This window comes from Bombina bombina, chromosome 6 (genome assembly GCF_027579735.1).
Source record: "Bombina bombina isolate aBomBom1 chromosome 6, aBomBom1.pri, whole genome shotgun sequence".
Classification (NCBI taxonomy): domain Eukaryota; kingdom Metazoa; phylum Chordata; class Amphibia; order Anura; family Bombinatoridae; genus Bombina; species Bombina bombina.
The window spans coordinates 856,308,851-856,330,368 of record NC_069504.1 but is presented as its reverse complement, the minus strand read 5'-3'; the positions used below and the strand labels follow the sequence as shown (position 1 = coordinate 856,330,368).

Below are 21,518 nucleotides of genomic sequence, written 5' to 3'. Positions count from 1 at the left end.
AAGATTGTTTTCTTCTACCCATCAGGCTCTAACTCAGAAGGAATCACAGAAGTCCCAACAATGGCAACTGACTGTTTCCTCCCTGCAAGAAAAAGTCCTGAGTTTAGAGGGAGACCTGCAGACAGCACATAGGGAAAGAGACACATTGCAGATGGAACTCAACTTAGAGAAGGTGAAAACTGTGTAGAGCCTCATCAGTTTGAGGAATAGCTAAAAAAAAAAATAAAAAAAAATCCATGATTATGTCAGATGCATTGGCCGATCAAAGAGATGCTTCATCAGTCTACTTTATATTTTATTTTTTTATTACTCAGGCTCGTGGTGAGTCAGAACGAGTCAGGATGGAAAGTGAGCATAAGATGCGTTTGGAGGAAGCGATCACTGAGAGACTTAGTGGTGTCCATGAGGAGAACTCCAAACACATGTGTACAGTGAGAGAGCAGCACAGGTACTGCACAGATTATTTTAAGTGAGTGTTGGTGGGAGAAATGAGAGGTCTTTAGACACTTTGGACGAATCGGTTTTGGCAATCTGATGTTTTGCAAAAGAAATCTAGGAAAGGAATAAGGGATTTCCATAGTAAAGTTTATTATGTATAAATTGCTATCATCTTTCTTTAAATCTATTTCTCTTTTTGTTTCTTTACTGTTCCTATGATCTGTGATTGATCTATTTTATCTGTCTTCATCTGTTTTTCCAATTTCTTTCAGGAAACAGCTGTTAGATCTCACATCACAACACGAAACCGAAATGTCTAACCAGCTTTCACAGTTTAAGTCAGAGTTACAGGAGCGTGAAAGACGTCACAGGGATACCATAATGGCGTATGAACTGAAGTAAGTAGCTGCCTTTTTTTATTTGATAATGGATAGGCTCCTGACTACCCTGTCAAATGCTCAGTCTGACTTCTCCTTCCCCAGACTTACTCAGTCTGAGGAGAGGGCGCAAGAGATGTCTCTGGCTCTCCGTCGGTTAGAAAACGAACAAACAGAGATGCTTACCCAGCTTCAGGGAGTTATGCAGAGTCATTGGAGCCAGGCTCTGAAAGTGCTGACTTCAAAAGCAAGAGGCGATGTAAGTGACAGGAGAAAATTTGATACCAAAAGAGGCCACTTCAATGTCAGTAATCATTGATTGTTTGTGTTTTACTTCCTTCACCCTTTCTCAATTTTCTTCTCTTGTCTCTTCACCTTTTAATGTTACTGTTATTTTTCATTTTTCCTTACAATTTGCCTCATTGTCTAATTTTGGTTTGTATTCCTGAATCTTATAGGCTGTCTCTGAAGGGTCACACTCTTTTCCACCACTAACTCTCCCTCTTCAGTCAGTTATGCAAAAGAACTCGGAGGAAAAATGGGCCACCTGCCAAACAGAGAGTGGCTACAGAGAGGATGATAGAGATAAAGAGAACCAGTACAATGGGAATGCCAGGCAATCAAAGCCCATCACTAGCCAATCTGATGAGACTGTGAGCCCACTCATAATGGAGCCCACACTTAATCATGGGAGCAATAAGAGTATAAAAGCGGATTACAACAATCATGATAATAGCAATCAGTATATTGTAGACAGAAATGTTAACAGCCAGCAGTTTTTTGGTAGTAGCCACCTGAATGACAGAATTAGCTCACAACATATTATAAATCAACAAATGACAGGTTTTGGCCATCTTGAGGATAATAGACATAATCATGAACATATAATAGGTGCTGGCAACCAACAGATTAACCACTTCAAGGAGGACAGTGGCCCACATAATTTTAGACTAAGTCCATTCATGGATGGTAGTAATCATGGTATAACTAGCACTTGCATTTTCAAAGAGATCAGTAACCAGCCACTGATGGGAGGTAGCAAAAGTAATAGCCAGGATACATTTGGTAATAATAGAGGTAGCCAAATTGGTATCAATAAACACTACAATAATGGAAGTAGTCAGTCCGTCATGCATGAAAGCATGAATATGAACACCATCTGTGGTGGTGATTTTAAAGAAATGAGTGTTCAGTCTTTGAATAGAGAATCAAGTAAGACCAATAGACAAAGTTATAATAGCAATAGTCAATTCGGTGAGCCAATTAGCCAATCTGCAAGTGCTACTCGTACCTTTGTTGGTAGGGATGCTAGTAACCAAAGTATTCATGGTAGAAGCCATTCCGTTATAGATGTTAGCCATAACAACAGTCAACAACCCATGGTTAGGAACACCAGTCTTCAAAATATTTTTGGCAGTAGCAATTCCAAAGAGAGCAATCTTCCATATATGTTAGACAATGAGCGCTTCAAAGAGTTTGCTAGCCAACTCATTAGTGCTACCCATCAGAACAGTGCTGGCTTTGTGGACCATAGATCATCTCAATCCAAAGCAATGGGTTATGGGTCAAAAAATCACTTAGACTACTTGTCAAGCTGCAGGGCCACTGACCAAGATGAAAGCTTCTATCCCTTGCAAATGGAAGAACTAAGTCATAGCTTCAGTAGCCACCTTGGCTTCTTTCCCTTGGATCCATATCCTGATGATACAAGTAGGGGTGAGTATCCTGAATGCCAGGTACAATATATTGCCTTATACTAGAGTAATTAATAGATTCAAATCTATTGATGGCTGTTGTTCTTTCAGTCCTTTAGTACCTTACTAATGATGTTTCTGTAGCTGTATATAACGTTTTGGTGGAATTATGTAATATTAGTCTGTTTTTAGGATCTATTTTTTTTATTTATGTTTTTCACTTTTGCAGCCTCAAAATTTGTGTATATGTAATAAAGTCTAATACATCAAAAAAGAATAAGGGCATCAACTTTTAAGAGAATTAAACTGTTTATATAATTTTGACCAAAAAAGGACAATTATTTCTCTATACTAAATACCTTCACTAGGTGGTTTGATACCTGTTGCTTCTTCCTTCACTCTGTGGTAAAGTATTGTATTTTCCATGGACATGTCCATGATGCAGTGAATGATAAATTATTAGTAAATAGAACATATATAAGTGTAAAGATGCTGTAATTGGGGTGTGATCCAAATAGAAGTATTTAGATGCCATATCCAATTAAAACATTTAGAGAAACCAATAACAAAGAATGCCAATCCTCATGTATACTATACATGCCAAAAAATGAATAATTACATTTAAAAAAAACAATTTCCAACCAGAAGTGGGCAGGGTTTGCTATTATATAATTAAATAAACATAAACCTTATGAAATTCCTACATGTATTCACACAAAAACACACAAAATAATTATATTTCTTAACACTGGTAGCCTCTAGGGAAAAAAAGTAAAATTGATTATCTTGGAGATCTCTGCTCATAAATATGTGCATGCAACTAGTGCCACCCATGTTAAAAATGTCTGCTGGTAACATAACTCATGCTGATGACATCATCACTGAGCGACAACCAACACTCGGCAAACAAAAGACAATACAACACTGAACCACTAGTGCATTAACAAGGCTTTGAAAACACGGCAATGAGACAAATATTACATAAGCAAAATCCAGAAGACCACGTTATTTAAACAATAGACACAACTCAATATTCGAGATGTCATTCAACAAAAAATGCATTTCTTTGAATAACTAAGTTTATAATTATTATTAGTGCTTAAAATAAAATGTTCTAAATCTCCTAGAAATCAATAGCTCGGGTAGAATAATATTCCCTATTCACCAATACAATATAAAATATATATATTATGTCTTTTAAAAAATAATATAATGGGAACATCTTTCTAAAAATCTCATTTTCTCCAACATTGGTGTGTCCGGTCCACGGCGTCATCCTTACTTGTGGGATATTCTCTTCCCCAACAGGAAATGGCAAAGAGTCCCAGCAAAGCTGGTCACATGATCCCTCCTAGGCTTCGCCCACCCCAGTCATTCTCTTTGCCGTTGCACAGGCAACATCTCCACGGAGATGGTTAAGAGTTTTTTGAGGTTCCACAAGTCTCACTTATCCTCAAACCAAATAAAGAGACAGGCATTCTTACATTGTGTAGAAGACCTGTTAAAGATGGGAGTGATACACCCAGTTCCAATAAAGGAACAAGGAATGGGATTTTATTCCAATCTGTTCGTAGTTCCCAAAAAAGAGGGAACGTTCAGACCAATTTTGGATTTGAAGATCCTAAACAAATTTCTCAGGGTACCATCGTTCAAAATGGAAACTATTCGAACGATTCTACCCACCATCCAGGAAAGTCAATTTATGACTACCGTGGATCTAAAGGATGCGTACCTACATATTCCTATCCACAAAGAACATCATCAGTTCCTAAGGTTCGCTTTTCTGGACAAACATTACCAGTTTGTGGCCCTCCCATTCGGATTAGCCACTGCTCCAAGGATTTTCACAAAGGTGCTAGGGTCCCTTCTAGCGGTTCTAAGACCAAGGGGCATTGCAGTAGTACCTTACTTGGACGACATTCTAATACAAGCGTCGTCCCTGTCAAAAGCAAAGGCTCATACGGACATCGTTCTAGCCTTTCTCAGATCTCACGGATGGAAGGTGAACAAAGAAAAAAGTTCTCTGTCCCCGTCAACAAGGGTTCCCTTCTTGGGAACAATAATAGATTCCTTAGAAATGAGGATTTTTCTGACAGAGGTCAGAAAATCAAAACTTCTAAGCTCTTGTCAAGTGCTTCATTCTGTTTCTCGTCCTTCCATAGCGCAGTGCATGGAAGTAGTAGGATTGATGGTTGCAACAATGGACATAGTTCCTTTTGCACGAATTCATCTAAGACCATTACAACTGTGCATGCTCAAACAGTGGAATGGGGATTATACAGACTTGTCTCCAATGATTCAAGTAGATCAAAAGACCAGAGATTCACTCCGTTGGTGGCTGACCCTGGACCATCTGTCCCAGGGAATGAGCTTCCGCAGGCCAGAGTGGGTCATTGTCACGACCGACGCCAGTCTAGTGGGCTGGGGCGCGGTCTGGGAATCCCTGAAAGCTCAGGGTCTATGGTCTCGGGAAGAGTCTCTTCTCCCGATAAACATTCTGGAACTGAGAGCGATATTCAATGCTCTCAGAGCTTGGCCTCAACTAGCAAAGGCCAAATTCATAAGGTTCCAATCAGACAACATGACGACCGTTGCTTATATCAATCATCAGGGGGGAACAAAGAGTTCCCTGGCGATGAAAGAAGTGACCAAAATAATTCAATGGGCGGAGGATCACTCCTGCCACTTGTCTGCGGATTTTCTGAGTCGTCAGACATTTCATCCGGGGGAGTGGGAACTCCATCCGGAAATCTTTGCCCAAATAACTCAATTATGGGGCATTCCAGACTTGGATCTGATGGCGTCTCGTCAGAACTTCAAGGTTCCTTGCTACGGGTCCAGATCCAGGGATCCCAAGGCGACTCTAGTAGATGCACTAGTAGCACCTTGGACCTTCAACCTAGCTTATGTATTCCCACCGTTTCCTCTCATTCCCAGGCTGGTAGCCAGGATCAGTCAGGAGAGGGCCTCTGTGATTTTGATAGCTCCTGCGTGGCCACGCAGGACTTGGTATGCAGACCTGGTGAATATGTCATCGGCTCCACCATGGAAGCTACCTTTGAGACAGGACCTTCTTGTTCAGGGTCCATTCGAACATCCAAATCTGGTCTCCCTCCAACTGACGGCTTGGAGATTGAACGCTTGATTTTATCAAAGCGTGGGTTTTCAGATTCTGTGATAGATACTCTGGTTCAGGCCAGAAAACCTGTGACTAGAAAAATTTGCCATAAAATATGGAAAAAATATATCTGTTGGTGTGAATCCAAAGGATTCCCATGGAATAAGATAAAAATTCCTAAGATTCTCTCCTTTCTACAAGAAGGTTTGGAGAAAGGATTATCTGCAAGTTCTCTAAAGGGACAGATCTCTGCTTTATCTGTCTTACTACACAAAAGACTGGCAGCTGTGCCAGATGTTCAAGCTTTTGTTCAGGCTCTGGTTAGGATCAAGCCTGTTTACAGACCTTTGACTCCTCCCTGGAGTCTAAATCTAGTTCTTTCAGTTCTTCAAGGGGTTCCGTTTGAACCTTTACATTCCATAGATATTAAGTTACTATCTTGGAAAGTTTTGTTTTTAGTTGCAATTTCTTCTGCTAGAAGAGTTTCAGAGTTATCTGCTCTGCAGTGTTCTCCGCCCTATCTGGTTTTCCATGCAGATAAGGTGGTTTTGCGTACTAAGCCTGGTTTTCTTCCTAAAGTTGTTTCTAACAAAAATATTAACCAGGAGATAGTTGTACCTTCTTTGTGTCCGAATCCAGTTTCAAAGAAGGAACGTTTGTTACACAATTTGGACGTTGTCCGTGCTCTAAAGTTCTATTTAGAGGCTACTAAAGATTTCAGACAAACATCTTCCTTGTTTGTTGTTTATTCTGGTAAAAGGAGAGGTCAAAAAGCGACTTCTACCTCTCTTTCCTTTTGGCTTAAAAGTATTATCCGATTGGCTTATGAGACTGCCGGACAGCAACCTCCTGAAAGAATCACAGCTCACTCCACTAGGGCTGTGGCTTCCACATGGGCCTTCAAGAACGAGGCTTCTGTTGACCAGATATGTAAGGCAGCGACTTGGTCTTCACTGCACACTTTTGCCAAATTTTACAAATTTGATACTTTTGCTTCTTCGGAGGCTATTTTTGGGAGACAGGTTTTGCAAGCTGTGGTGCCTTCCGTTTAGGTGACCTGATTTGCTCCCTCCCTTCATCCGTGTCCTAAAGCTTTGGTATTGGTTCCCACAAGTAAGGATGACGCCGTGGACCGGACACACCAATGTTGGAGAAAACAGAATTTATGCTTACCTGATAAATTACTTTCTCCAACGGTGTGTCCGGTCCACGGCCCGCCCTGGTTTTTTAATCAGGTCTGATGAATTATTTTCTCTAACTACAGTCACCACGGTACCATATGGTTTCTCCTATATATATTTCCTCCTGTCCGTCGGTCGAATGACTGGGGTGGGCGGAGCCTAGGAGGGATCATGTGACCAGCTTTGCTGGGACTCTTTGCCATTTCCTGTTGGGGAAGAGAATATCCCACAAGTAAGGATGACGCCGTGGACCGGACACACCGTTGGAGAAAGTAATTTATCAGGTAAGCATAAATTCTGTTTTTCAATCAAATATTTAACAAATACAAGAAATTCTTATATTTGTGTCTTTTAGATACAGTGTTTCAAAATGTCCCACATTTCTGTGTGTATGTCCATTCATTTTAGTTTTTACAGGACTCAGATTTAGTCGTTGGAAAGGGTTTTATACCCCATGTATTTTCTAGAAGGATTATTTTTCTCTGTTTATAGAATGATTATGAGCAGGTTACATTTCAGACTGAGTAATTATTTATACACAAATGTTGGCAGGGAGCTGCACTAATGAGCTGCATAGCCAGGGATATCTGCAGGGGGCAGTTAGTGCATCTGCTTGGGGTCAGATCAAGAAAATGCTATTTGTTCACATTCTTCTCTTCCACATCTCTTTGACTCCTGCTCTCTGTGTGTAGTCTGTATATAATTATTTTTTATCCTTTTTTTTTTTTTTTTTTTTTCCTTCTTAATCTCCTTTATATTCTGTGTCCCCCTCTTTTGCTCAGTGCCTTAACTCTCCCTTCTTCCTTATTTCAGAATCTGGAATTCTCTCCCAAGATACCCCCGAGCACCCTTTTCTAGAGGATTCATTACTTAAGATTGAAAACCGTAGCCTGGATGCTACCTCAAACATGAGAGGAAAGGGTGACAGCAGCCTCCCTAATTCCGTACTCCAGTATTATATCCGGATGGTGAGAATATACACCATGAAATTGATTAATCAACAACAGTAACTCTGATATCCCTTTTGGTTACGTAATATAATCTAGTTATTGGAGCTCATTAATCTAGGATGTTATCTCATACTTGCATAACAGAAGTAATGTGAGCTTTATGACTTATTTAACTGGTAATACATTACTAATAGTAATCAAGTTTATCGGTGTTGATATTAAAAGGATATTCTACTGTAAAAGTAAAATGCTGTATTTCATTAGAACATTTTGGGCCAGATTACGAGTGGAGTGCTAACGGTTACGCGCAAGTGATAAGGGGTTTATCGCAGGTGTTTGCAGGCGTTAGTTTTTTTTTTTCTCGTATTGCATATGCACGTCGGGTTAGCGCATCCTCAGAGCTCTGGTTAACTGTTTCGCAAAACAAAACTGTTATAAGGGCGCAAAGATATGAGGTCTTAGGTGTTAGAAAAAAAGGCAGGCAAAGGGCTTTAATATAGATATATATACATATACATGTCTAGAGATGTATATATGTGTCTAAATATGTGCACATATGTATTTATATGTGTATATATGTATTTACAGACGTGTGTGTATATACATATAAACACAAATACACACACACACACACACACACACACACACACATATATATATATATATATATATATATATATATATATTTTTAGTATGTATAAACATATTCTTGTATGTGAAGAACATTGGAATGTGAAATATTCATATTTTCATGCATGTCGGATTAACGCATTTGAGAATATGGGATTGTGTTTGCGTGCGAGTAGGGTGTTTTTTTTTTCCCACTTTTTTTTTTTTTTGCTCTATTGACTTCTATGGGGAAATAGGTTATCACATGCGTTATATCCTCCGTTTGGCTTTTTATGCACGCTGGTTAGCAAGCAAGCAAAAACTGTTTACTTCCAACTCATAATAGGAACGCAACCCGACTCGTGCTTAAACCTTCTTGCTCAAGCGGGAGTATTAAATAGGGCTTAATCTGGCCCTAAATATTTAGAGACATCTTTGACTGTGTATTTAGTCCATAGTTATAGTTGTTCAGTATCACTTCAGATAATACAGCTGGTTAGCACATGAGAAGCAGACAGTCACTTGTATACTGCAATCACTGGCTGCATCGTCATCTGAAATACAAAGGGGGTGTTCCATGAGTACAACTTTGACTCTGTGTTAAACACTTTGGACAGCGATTTTGATTAAAAAACGAAATGTTGAACGTCCATATAGCATTTTATTTGTACACTAGAATATTCCCTAAAAATAGAAAGGTTGACTGATTGTGCAAGTTAAAGGACATATCATGTAATAGCAGTATTAAAACATTATAGAAGATTATTTTTTTGAATGACTAATACATAATCGTAACCCTACAAGTTGTGATGTAGCACTAACAAAAGCATCGCTTTACATTTCTTCTGTCACAGTTGGCCTCCATCCTTATAGATTAAAGGGACAGTCAACTCTTTAGTTATCTTAAAGTCTAACTTTAGATTAAGCTCCAAATATACTCATGCAGCAGTAAAAGTAATAGTTATTTTAAAATGACTATTGTTTCTGGTCAGTTTAAAATAGCTGCCAAGCTCCGCCCACTGATGACATCACAATCTGCTCTCTGCTGAATAGCATTGACAGGCTGTTGAATCCAATTAGTGAATCTTGTAACTAGCAAAGCCTTTAATGCAGCCCAGATCGTGATGTCATCAGTGGGCGGAGCTTGGCAGCCATTTCCAAATGACCAGAAACAATAGTCATTTTAAAATAATTGTTTTACTGTTACTGCTGCATAATATAGAAAGGGGCGCAGGAGGATATTTGCAGCTTAATCTAAAGTAAGACTTTAAGATGACTAAGGTGTAGACTGTCCCTTTAAGAGATGAGTCTCACTTTTTGGAGAAACTGAGAAAGGACAGCATTTAGAACATATCTGCACAAGGAATGAAAGATGTCTAAACTTTAGAATATATTTTAATTGAAATATGTTTTACTGCTTAAATGTGTCTTTAATATTATGCATTTTAGTAAGCTATTTATAAAAAAAATCCTTTTTTTTTTTTATTTTTAAACTTTTCATGTCAGTTATTAGACCGTACTCCTGGAGACCCTCTAAATGATGATCAAGAAAAAGACTTGTCACATCTTAATCCAGGTTGGTGCATTTTATGTTAGCTTTACCATTAAACAGGTGTTTGTTGTTATCCTTTAAAACAACAGATGTGATGACACAAGTTAAGATCAGTGAATGTGTTTGCACTGTATTTATATGTGTGTGGGGGCTGATTTAAAGGGACAGTTAACACCAGAATTTTTGTTGTTTTAAAAGATAGATAATCCCTTTTATTACCCATTCCCCAGTTTTGCATAACCAACACAGTTATAATAATACACTTTTTACCTCTGTGATTAACTTGTATCTAAGCATCTTCTGACAAACCCCTGATCACATGACATTTTATTTATTATCTATTGACTTTCATTTTAGCCAATTAGTGCAGTGTCTGCCACAATCCACGGGCATGCTTACAATGTTATCTATAGGGTTTACCTGAACTAGCTCTCCCCTGCTGTGAAAAGCAAATACAAAGCATGTGATTAGAGGCGGCCTTCAAGGGCTTAGAAATTATCATATGAGCCTTCCTAGGTCTAGCTGTCAAGTAAGAATACCAAAAGAACAAAGAAAAATTGGTGATAAAAGTAAATTGGAAAGTTGTTTAAAATTACATGCCCTATTTGAAACATGAAAGTTTTTTTTTTGGACTTGACTGTCCCTTTAACATTTAAACTTTGTCTTTGTTAACAAATAGACCTCCCCACACACACACACACATTCTCATTTGTTTTGATTTCCTTCTCAAGGTCCAGGATCACCTCCTTCATCAGGTGTTCGGGATATCTCACATGTTCTTGCTACTCACCCAGATCCAAACCAAATAGAATCACATCAGTATCTGCCAAAAGGAGCATTTCAGCAGCCCATCGGGTAACTAAATAATTGAGTTGATACTTTTTTTTTGTTTTGTTTTTTTGTAATTATTCTCTAGTTTTTGTTTTTCATACAACGCTATATCATTGCAGATCTGGGCAGAAGAATGAGGTTGACTCCAAATTGCAAACAATCCCCAGAAAAAATACTGATCCAAAAGTGCCAGATGCCGTAAAAAAAGAGGTGAGTAAAGCTTTTTTCCCTTTATAACTTTTTATAAAAAAAACATTCAGATCACCATCCTGAATACCCACTTTTTTATAACATTATTTTCACAGGTGGTCTCCTCTCAGCGTCATCCTCCTACCCAGAAGGTCCTTAAAAGAGTGTCGACACGTGGTGGACGTCCTGGAATCTGGAGATAGTGTGCTACTTTTAGCAGAGTGTCTGGTCACATGCTCACTGTTCCTTTTTGTGTGCGTTTATATATTTATTTATTTGTTTATTATGTAAAATGTACAACTGTGTGTGTATATGTTTATTTATACAATGATAAAAACAAAGGCATTCTCTTGAACTTCTACCATCATCATTTTTATACTGTAAATGCATACCTTTGTTCATTAACCTTGCTACTAACTGATAATGGCTGATTATGGATGTGATTTATTTTCCTTTGTTTTGTTTTTTTATTTACCATTGTACAATATGTTTTTGTATAATAAAAGAATATGATTTCTAAGACTCATTTACCTGTCACCTGTGTGCAACATGACTATCTCTAAAACTACTCCATGCTCTAAAAAATATTTAGATATCTGACTTGTGTAAACAGACAGAGGTAAATAAAGAGGTAATTGGGCATATAAATAAAGATAAGTGTCTGCTCTCCCGAAAAGTTGTTTCAATGGGCTGAGGTTTCAACTAGCAAAAACAGCTATTTCAAAATAAATCTAAAGAAGCAATTTCCCATACATTTTATACTATTCAGCTGGTATAACAAGTTACTGGAAACTCATTAAGGGGCAACTAGTTTTACAGTACACTGTCCCTTTAAGACATATCATTCTCTCATTCTACTTATGTCTTTATGGCATGCACAGATACTACCAATTATGCTCTTCTTTGACATGCTCAGTTTCTTGCTCTGCCCATCTGTGTAAGACACATTTTTGTGTCAAGATCCTGATACTGTCAAACATAAATACCATTATCCTGGTCACAAATGAGCAGTAAAAGTCCTGGTCCCAAAAAAGAAATCAGTCCCCATTGTCAACAATAACTTCTACTTCCCATTGCTTTCTAAATAAGATGCTAAATGAACTTATCTAAAGGCCCTCCCCTTTTTTCTTTAGTCGTTCCTTGATCTGCTGTAAAGCCTTATTAACGGATACCAGGCCAAAGCAGACTCAGTGCACATGCATGCATTAAAATGTAAATGAACTGGCATAATAATTTCTTCCGTAATTCTTTCCTATGCTCCACAATAAATTTCCTGTCTTCACATTAGTTCCTTACCTACCCTTGGACCTCCCATAACAAATCACACAACGGCTACACCACGTTTAGGCCTTCCTGTTAAAATGAAATACTTCTGTGGCCCTCTAACATAAATAACCATATTTTTGACCATAACATTGCATTAGCCTGTTCCTGTCCTAACCACACCTATGTATCCATTTCACAAAAACATGCCCCCCCCCCCAGTGCATGATCTTCTTCATTGAACCCTTAATAGAGCAAGGCGTCCCCCAGAGTCCTTTAGCTCCAGACAAACCCAACATTCTAGAGCTCCTCACAAGCCTTTCCACCCAATGCCAATCTTGGTAAGGTATACAGCTGTTTAAAATGCACTTTTATCCACTGAGATACACAGCTATTTGTCATGCTTCCCTCACTGCAACACTAACCGTGTTCTTATCCTTACCCTCTTTCTATGATCACCACTACTATGAGATATTTGTCTTCCATCGGATTCATAGGTAGCTCCTCTCCCTAAAAAGTACATTTATGTTTTATTTTGCCCTATCTTCATAAAAAAGACCACTTTCTAAGACATACACAATTATCTATCACTGTTGTTTTTTTATAAAATACACAGCAATCAGTCTGCTGGCATTCTGCTGCTCATTGAAGTTCATACTTATAACTCTTGTTCAGCTTTCAGCAAATTACTCATTTATCTCTCTGCCCTCCTACCCTCCAGCACAGACACCGTAAGAGGTGACCTAATCTCTACCCCCCTTGAGCACAGGCTAGGCTAATCAGCTTAATGAGAGGGGATAGAGAAGCCGCACAGAAATGAAGAAGAAGCGTACACTTAAGCAAAATCTTGGAAAAGGACAAATTAAAGAATAGAAAATAAATATAGAAAAGTGCGATAAAAGAGAAATGGTAAGGAAAAGTAAGATGTAAGAGCGAGAAGACTACCATAGAAAGAAAGAAAGACGGCAGAAGCCAAAGATTTGACAAGATAAAATTCTGGGAGAAAAAAACAGTTCATTAGGATTAGAAAAGTGAAAAAGGAACATAGAGATAGTGATTTAACAGAAAAAGAGAGAAAAAAAAGATCCTGACAGTGTAAAAGAAAATACAAACCAAGTGCAGTGGAGAAGACTGCGTAGTAGTAGAGGAATCGGAGAATGCGAAAACATGAAAACTATGGAAAATAAACTAAGAGCAAAGGGAAAAGATTAAGGAAGAGGCATAACAGGAATAAGTAGGAGAGAGATAGAAAGAAGATTAAAAATCAGGATTAGGTCTCCTCTCCGCTCTTTTCATCTCTCCGTCACACACAGATATTTGGATCTCTAGGAATCTTCAACCACCCTTTCCTACCTCTATGAACAAAAATCATTACAAACATTAGTGCCAGATAAAGAGAAGAAAACGACATACAGGTGAGTACTCCAACATTTGTAGGGGAGGGTTGGTTGTTGGAAAAATGAGGCACAAATTTTATATCCCCCTTACTACAACTTGAGTACTAAATTGGGCCACTTGATATGATGTGTTTGTTCCCCCCATTATTGAAGTTGTTAATCCTAAAATTGTGTCAGGTTACAAATGACTGACACTTTGTGACGGTTTAATTTGATTGATCACCATTACATCACTAGCAGTAGGCACTCCAGTCTCTCTTACACATTTAGTATAACATCATTGTCAGTATTTCCATTATCTTTCCTTTATCTGATTTTGTCTCAACCTACTTTATATCCAATTCTGGTAACAATGCTACTCTTTGTTGTTAAATGTCTGATGTTTAGCTTTTAAAGGACAGCAAACTACATTTTTCTTAATTTATAACATGCTTATTTATGTGTAAAAAAAAAAAAACTTTGCAGTGTATTTTTATCATTTATTGTTTTTACTTTTCTTGTGAACTTAAGCTGAAAATTGTGATTTTTTTTAATCCTCTGCCCCAAGGCTGGAGCTACATCCTGTAGCATTCATAGTCCTATCCCTGCAACATGATGGTGATTGCTTGACCTATGCAGGAGCGTATATATACTTGTCCTTGATTGGCCTCAGCAAAGGAGATAAGATAAGGGTTGTGACATAGGACAGGAAAAAATGCAAATAATGCTAACATAGTGAAAGTTTTAAATTTATTTTGCATGCAGTACTTAATAAAGGGACATTATACACTCAATTTCTCTTTGCATACATGTTTTATAGATGATCCATTTATAAAGCCCATACAGCTTCTTTTTTTATGGATAGTTTTGCTTATTTTTTAATAACATTGCTCTGATTTTCGGACTCCTAACCAAGCCCCAAAGTTTTAGGAGAATACCGACGTATACCTACTCCAGCTTGCTTCTGTTTGTGTAAAGGGTATTTTCATATGCAAAGGAAGGGGGAGGGGGTGTCTGATATTTCCCACTTGCAGTGGGGGTTCCAGTAACCTTTTAAACAGAGCTTAACAGCAAGCTTCTAAGTAATTATTTAAACCGTTTTATACTGGATTTTTATATCAGTATCTGTGCATGTTATTCTTTATAGTAGTGTCTATAACATGCAGTTGTAAGTAAAATTTGTGTATACTGTCCCTTTAATTATTATTTATATATGTGTATATATATAAAAACAATTACTATAATGCCACTTAAAGCAATCTGTATCACCCTTGTTGTCCTGTTATATCTATTCACTACTTAGATATTAAATTGCATTGGTATGAGGAAGAAAAATAATTGTTGCTGTACAGAATGGCAGACTTATCAAAAGCATAACCCCATATTTTGCTCTGCTTTTTAGAGGTATTTAATTTATTAATAAAGGTAAAGTTGAGTAAACACTATTTACAACAAAAGTAATTGCTTTCAATTTACTAAGTCTGTATGTTTTGCCTTTCTTCCTTTTCCTACATCTCACTCTTTCCCATTGCAATTTCATCCCTTTACTATCCTTTTGCCCTATGTGTTTCCTCACCAACCCCCAGGCACAATATCACGCGCAACCATGTCCCTATCCCACCAGTAGTCTTGCTATCATCATGCATCTCCCACATTCCCTACTTTTTCTCTCAAACCATCCAAGGTGGACCTTGTCACCGTCCTCTCTCCTATTTTGCCTCCTCCTCATCCTATCACCACACACAGGCTGGACTGCTACCTTCACAATAGGCCTTGTAGGCCCCTGGACCTGTGACCCATTTTTCGCCAAAGCCCTCCCTGGGACAGCAGCTCGTCTGGCTCTATCTCACATAAATCAAGATCCTTCCTTCACCTCTGGACTGTGGTTTGACCACTTGCTTCTTTCCCAAGTATGTCATACACCACGTGCTCTTGCAGGATTTGCTCTTATGGAACATTCTGCATCTGGCTTTGTTGGACCAGCCAACCCTGGATATTGTTCTGCTGCAGATTTATTGGCAAAGGGATGGAACAAACCAATGGTTTCATGGGCATGTCCTGGAGTGTTGAGCCCTTTACCATCTCCAGTACATGTTCTCTATGCAGTGCTCAGTTTCTTCCGCTGGGCAGGAGTGGCAGTGGTTAGTGGGCCACAAGATATATGGGCTGAAGCTGGCAAGGAACTGGCCGAGTCCCTTAGTAGCTGGGGACTGCCAGTAGGATCTGTGATAACCATGGAAGAGGGAGTTGAAGGGGCAAAAGAGGCTCTAAGGAGGGTCAGGCGAAGGAGGAAAGTCAGAGGTGAGGAGTTACACTATATATTTATCTTTTGTGCCTGGTACAGTACTATATTTTATGAGTTCCTATAATACTATGCCATTTGGCAGGTGATTAGCATACATTTTTAATACAAAAATACTTCATTATTTAAAAATGAAAGAAATTTTTTCTTTCGTGATTCAGATAGACCATGCAATTTTAAGCAACTTTCTAGTTTACTCCTATTATATATTTCTCCAACATTGGTGTGTCCGGGCCACGGCGTCATCCATTACTTGTGGGATATTCTCCTCCCCCACAGGGAAAGGCAAGGAGAGCACACAGCAAGAGCTGTCCATATAGTCCCTCCCAGGCTCCGCCCCTCCAGTCATTCTCCTTGCCGCTCTGAAAAAGTAGCATCTCGGGGATCGTGAGGAGTTTGTGGTGTTTAGTTGTAGTTTTTTATTCTTCTATCAAGAGTTTGTTATTTTAAAATAGTGCTGGTATGTACTATTTACTCTGAAACAGAAAGAGATGAAGAGTTCTGTTTATAAGAGGTGTATGATTTTAGCAGCAGTAACTAAAATCAATTGCTGTTCCCACACAGGACTGTTGAGATGAGAGAACTTCAGTTGGGGGGAACAGTTTGCAGACTTTTCTGCTCAAGGTATGACTAGCCATTTTTCTAACAAGACTGTGTAATGCTGGAAGGCTGTCATTTTTCCCTCATGGGGATCGGTAAGCCATTTTCTTAGTCTCAAACAGAATAAAGGGCTTATTATGGGCTATAAACTGGTAGACACTTTTAGGGGCTAAATCGATTGCTTTATTTAAGTATTATATGCAGTTTGAAGTTGAATTTCACACTTTTATAACATTGGGGAACGTTTTTAGCACCAGGCACTTGTTAAGACACCTTCCCAGTCAGGAAGGGCCTTTCTCTGTAGTAGGCAGAGCCTCATTTTCGCGCCATTATTGCGCAGTTACTTTTGAGTACAGTACATGCAGCTGCATGTGTGAGGGTCTGGAATCTACTAAAAACGTTCCTAGAAGGCTTCATTTGGTATCATATACCCCCCTGGGATTGGTGAAGTCGCAGCAAAGGCTGTGGCTGGGACTGTAGGGGGGTTAAAATTGTAAACGGCTCCGGTTTCAACATTTTAAGGGTTAACAGCTTGAAAATTGGGGTGCAATACTTTGAATGCATTAAGACACTGTGGTGAAAATTTGGTAAAGATTGGATAATTCCTTCATAGTTTTTCACATATTCAGTAATAAAGTGTGCCCTGTTTAACATTTAAAGAGACAGTAACGGTTTTGTTTTAAATCGGTTTTTGTGCTTTATTAACTAGTTTAAGCCTGTTTAACATGTCTGTACCTTCAGATAGATCATGTTCTGTATGTATGGTAGCCAATGTGGTTCCCCCTTCAAATATGTGTGATAATTGTGCCATAGCGTCCAAACAAAGTAAGGACAGTACTGTCACAAATTGTAAAGTTGCCCAGGATGATTCCTCAGATAAGGAGGTGCTATCTAGAAGGAAGTAGGACATAGTTCTACATCATCTTCTTCTGTGTCTATACCAGTTATGCCCGCGCAGGCGACCCCTAGTACTTCTAGCGCGCCAATGCTTGTTACTATGCAGCGATTGACGGCAGTAATGGATAACTCCATAGCTAATATTTTATCCAAAATGCCAGCATTTCAGAGAAAGCGCGATTGCTCTGTTTTAAACACTGTAGAGCAGGAGGGCGCTGATGATAATTTTTCTGTCATACCCTCACACCAATCTGAAGTGGCAGTGAGGGAGGGTTTGTCAGATGGGGAAATTTCTGATAGGAAGAATTCTCAGCAGGCAGAACCTGATGTTGTGACATTTAAATTTAAATTAGAGCATCTCCGCGCATTACTTAAGGAGGGGCTATCTACTCTGGATGATTGTGACAATCTGGTCATCCCAGAAAAATTGTGCAAGATGGACAAGTTCCTTGAGGTCCCGGTGCACCCTGATGCTTTTCCGATACCTAAACGGGTGGCGGACATAGTGTATAAGGAGTGGGAGAACCCAGGCATACCTTTTGTCCCTCCTCCTATATTTAAGAAATTGTTCCCTATGGTCGACCCCAGGAAGGACACATGGCAAACAGTCCCTAAGGTCGAGGGGGCGGTTTCTACTCTAGCCAAGCGCACGACCATTCCTATTGAGGACAATTGTGCTTTCAAAGATCCTATGGATAAAAAATTGAAGGGTTTGCTTAAAAAGATTTTTGTACAGCAAGGTTAACTCCTTCAACCTTTTCTTTCATGTAATTAGCAAGAGTCCATGAGCTAGTGACGTATGGGATATACATTCCTACCAGGAGGGGCAAAGTTTCCCAAACCTTAAAATGCCTATAAATACACCCCTCACCACACCCACAATTCAGTTTTACAAACTTTGCCTCCTATGGAGGTGGTGAAGTAAGTTTGTGCTAGATTCTACGTTGATATGCGCTCCGCAGCAAGTTGGGGCCCGGTTTTCCTCTCAGCGTGCAGTGAATGTCAGAGGGATGTGAGGAGAGTACAGTATTGCCTATTTGAATTCAATGATCTCCTTCTACGGGGTCTATTTCATAGGTTCTCTGTTATCGGTCGTGGAGATTCATCTCTTACCTCCCTTTTCAGATCGACGATATACTCTTATATATATACCATTACCTCTGCTGATTTTCGTTTCAGTACTGGTTTGGCTTTCTACAAACATGTAGATGAGTGTCCTGGGGTAAGTAAGTCTTATTTTCTGTGACACTCTAAAGCTATGGTTGGGCACTTTTTTATAAAGTTCTAAATATATGTATTCAAACATTTATTTGCCTTGACTCAGGATGTTCAACATTCCTTTTTTTCAGACAGTTTCATATTTGGGATAATGCATTTGAATCAATCATTTTTTCTTACCTTAAAAAATTTGACTTTTTCCCTGTGGGCTGTTAGGCTCGCGGGGGCTGAAAATGCTTCATTTTATTGCGTCATTCTTGGCGCTGACTTTTTTGGCGCAAAAAATCTTTTCTGTTTCCGGCGTCATACGTGTCGCCGGAAGTTGCGTCATTTTTTTGACGTTCTTTTGCGCCAAAAATGTCAGCGTTCCGGATGTGGCGTCATTTTTGGCGCCAAAAGCATTTAGGCGCCAAATAATGTGGGCGTCTTATTTGGCGCTAAAAAAATATGGGCGTCGCTTTTGTCTCCACATTATTTAAGTCTCATTATTTATTGCTTCTGGTTTCTAGAAGCTTGTTCACTGGCATTTTTTTCCCATTCCTGAAACTGTCATTTAAGGAATTTGATCAATTTTGCTTTATATGTTGTTTTTTCTATTACATATTGCAAGATGTTCCACGTTGCAACTGAGTCAGAAGATACTTCAGGAAAATCACTGCCCGGTGCTGGAGCTACCAAGCTAAGTGTATCTGCTATAAATTTTTGGTATCTGTTTCTCCAGCTGTTGTTTGTATTACATGTCATGACAAACTTATTAATGCAGATAAAATTTCCTTTAGTACTGTTACATTACCTGTTGCTGTTCCGTCAACATCTAATTTTCAGAGTGTTCCTGATAAACATAAGAGATTTTATTTTTTAAATCCATTAAGAAGGCTATGTCTGTTATTTCTCCTTCTAGTTTACATAAAAGTCTTTTAAAACTTCTCTTTTTTCAGATGAATTTTTAAATGAACATCATCATTCTGATACTGATAATGGTTCTTCTGGTTCAGAGGTTTCTGTCTCAGAGGTTGATGCTGATAAATCTTTGTATTTGTTCAAGATGGAATTTATTCGTTCTTTATTTAAAGAAGTATTAATTGCATTAGAAATAGAGGATTCTGGTCCTCTTGATACTAAATCTAAACGTTTAAATAAGGTTTTTAAATCTCCTGTAGTTATTCCAGAAGTGTTTAATCTCCCTGATGCTATTTCTGAAGTAATTTCCAGGGAATGGAATAATTTGGGTAATTCTTTTACTCCTTCTAAACGTTTAAGCAATTATATCCTGTGCCATCTGACAGATTAGAGTTTTTTGGGACAAAATCCCTAAGGTTATGGGGCTGTCTCTACTCCTGCTAAATGTACTACTATTCCTACGGCAGATAGTACTTCATTTAAGGATCCTTTAGATAGGAAAATTGAATCCTTTCTAAGAAAAGCTTACTTATGTTCAGGTAATCTTCTCAGACCTACTATATTTTTAGCGGATGTTGCTGCAGCTTCAACTTTTTGGTTAGAAGCTTTAGCGCAACAAGTAACAGATCATAGCATTATTATTCTTCTACAACATGCTAATAATTTTATTGGTGATACCATCTTTTGATATCATTAGAGTTGATGTCAGGTATATGTCTCTAGCTATTTTAGCTAGAAAAGCTTTATGGATTAAACTTGGAATGCTGATATGTCTTCTAAGTCAACTTTGCTTTCCCTTTCTTTCCAGGGTAATAAATTATTATCTCAACTGTTTCTGGAAGGAAGGGAACTTTTTTACCAAAGGATAAAAATCTAAGGTAAATTTAGGTCTAATAATCATTTTCGTTCCTTTCCTCACAACAAGGAACAAAAGCCTGATCCTTCATCCTCAGGAGCGGTATCAGTTTGGAAACTATTTCCAGTTTGGAATATATCCAAGCCTTATAGAAACCTATAGCCAGCTCCTAAGTACCCATGAAGGTGCGGCCCTTATTCCAGCTCAGCTGGTATGGGGCAGATTACGTTTTCTTCAAAGAAATTTGGATCAATTCCGTTCTCAATCTCTGGTTTCAGAACATTGTTTCAGAAAGGTACAGAATTGGCTTCAAGTTAAGGCCTCCTGCTAAGAGATTTTTTTCTTTCCCATGTCCCAGTTAACACAGCAAAGGCTCAGCATTTCTGAAATGTGTTTCAGATCTAGAGTTGGCTGGAGTAATTATGCCAGTTCCAGTTCTGGAACAGGGGCTGGGGTTTTATTTTATCTCTTCATTGTACCAAAGAAGGTCAATTCCTTCAGACCAGTTCCGGATCTATCAATATTGAATCGTTATGTAAGGATACCAACATTCAAGATGGTTACTGTAGGACTATCCTGCCTTTTGTTTAGCAAGGGCATTATATGTCTACAATAGATTTACAGGATGTGTATCTGCATATTCCGATTCATCCAGATCACTTTTAGTGTCTGAGATTCTCTTTTTAGACAAGCATTACCAGTTTTGTGGCTCTACCGTTTGGCCTAGCCTCAGTTCCAAGAATTTTTTTCAAAGGTTCTCGGTGCCCTTCTTTCTGTAATCAGAGAACAGGGTTTTGGTATTTCCTTATTTGGACTATATCTTGGTACTTGCTCAGTCTTCTCATTTTCGAAGAATCTCATACGATTCGACTTGTGTTGTTTCTTCAAGTTCATGGTTGGAGGATCAATTTACCAATCAGTTAATTGATTCATCAGACAAGGGTAACCTTTTTAGGTTTCTAGATAGATTCAGTGTATATGACTCTGTCCTTGTGAGACAAGAGAAGTTTAACATTGATATCAGCTTGTCAAAACCTTCAGTCACAATCATTCCCTTTGGTAGCCTTATGCATGGACATTTTAGGTCTTAGGACTGCCGCATCAGATGCGATCTCCTTTGCTCGTTTTCACATGCAACCTCTTCAGCTCTGTATGCTGAACCAATGG

At 38.6% G+C, this 21,518-nt stretch overlaps 2 protein-coding genes across 2 annotated transcripts in view; both read left to right on the top strand.

Moving 5' to 3' along the window:
• CNTROB (centrobin, centriole duplication and spindle assembly protein) overlaps positions 1-11,465 on the top strand; it is a 32,530-nt gene extending 21,065 nt beyond the window's left edge. Inside the window, exons 10-19 of the mRNA XM_053718288.1 lie at positions 26-172; positions 315-448; positions 711-836; positions 921-1,074; positions 1,274-2,531; positions 7,622-7,776; positions 9,874-9,943; positions 10,651-10,774; positions 10,870-10,960; positions 11,056-11,465. Coding sequence (XP_053574263.1) covers positions 26-172; positions 315-448; positions 711-836; positions 921-1,074; positions 1,274-2,531; positions 7,622-7,776; positions 9,874-9,943; positions 10,651-10,774; positions 10,870-10,960; positions 11,056-11,142 — 2,346 coding nt within the window. The 3' untranslated portion in view covers positions 11,143-11,465. The remainder of the gene's footprint in view (positions 1-25; positions 173-314; positions 449-710; positions 837-920; positions 1,075-1,273; positions 2,532-7,621; positions 7,777-9,873; positions 9,944-10,650; positions 10,775-10,869; positions 10,961-11,055) is intronic.
• Positions 11,466-15,218: 3,753 nt separating this feature from the next.
• Positions 15,219-21,518, top strand: part of GUCY2D (guanylate cyclase 2D, retinal) — a 149,171-nt gene continuing 142,871 nt past the window's right edge. Inside the window, exon 1 of the mRNA XM_053719487.1 lies at positions 15,219-15,879. Within this exon, the coding sequence (XP_053575462.1) occupies positions 15,219-15,879 (661 nt within the window). The remainder of the gene's footprint in view (positions 15,880-21,518) is intronic.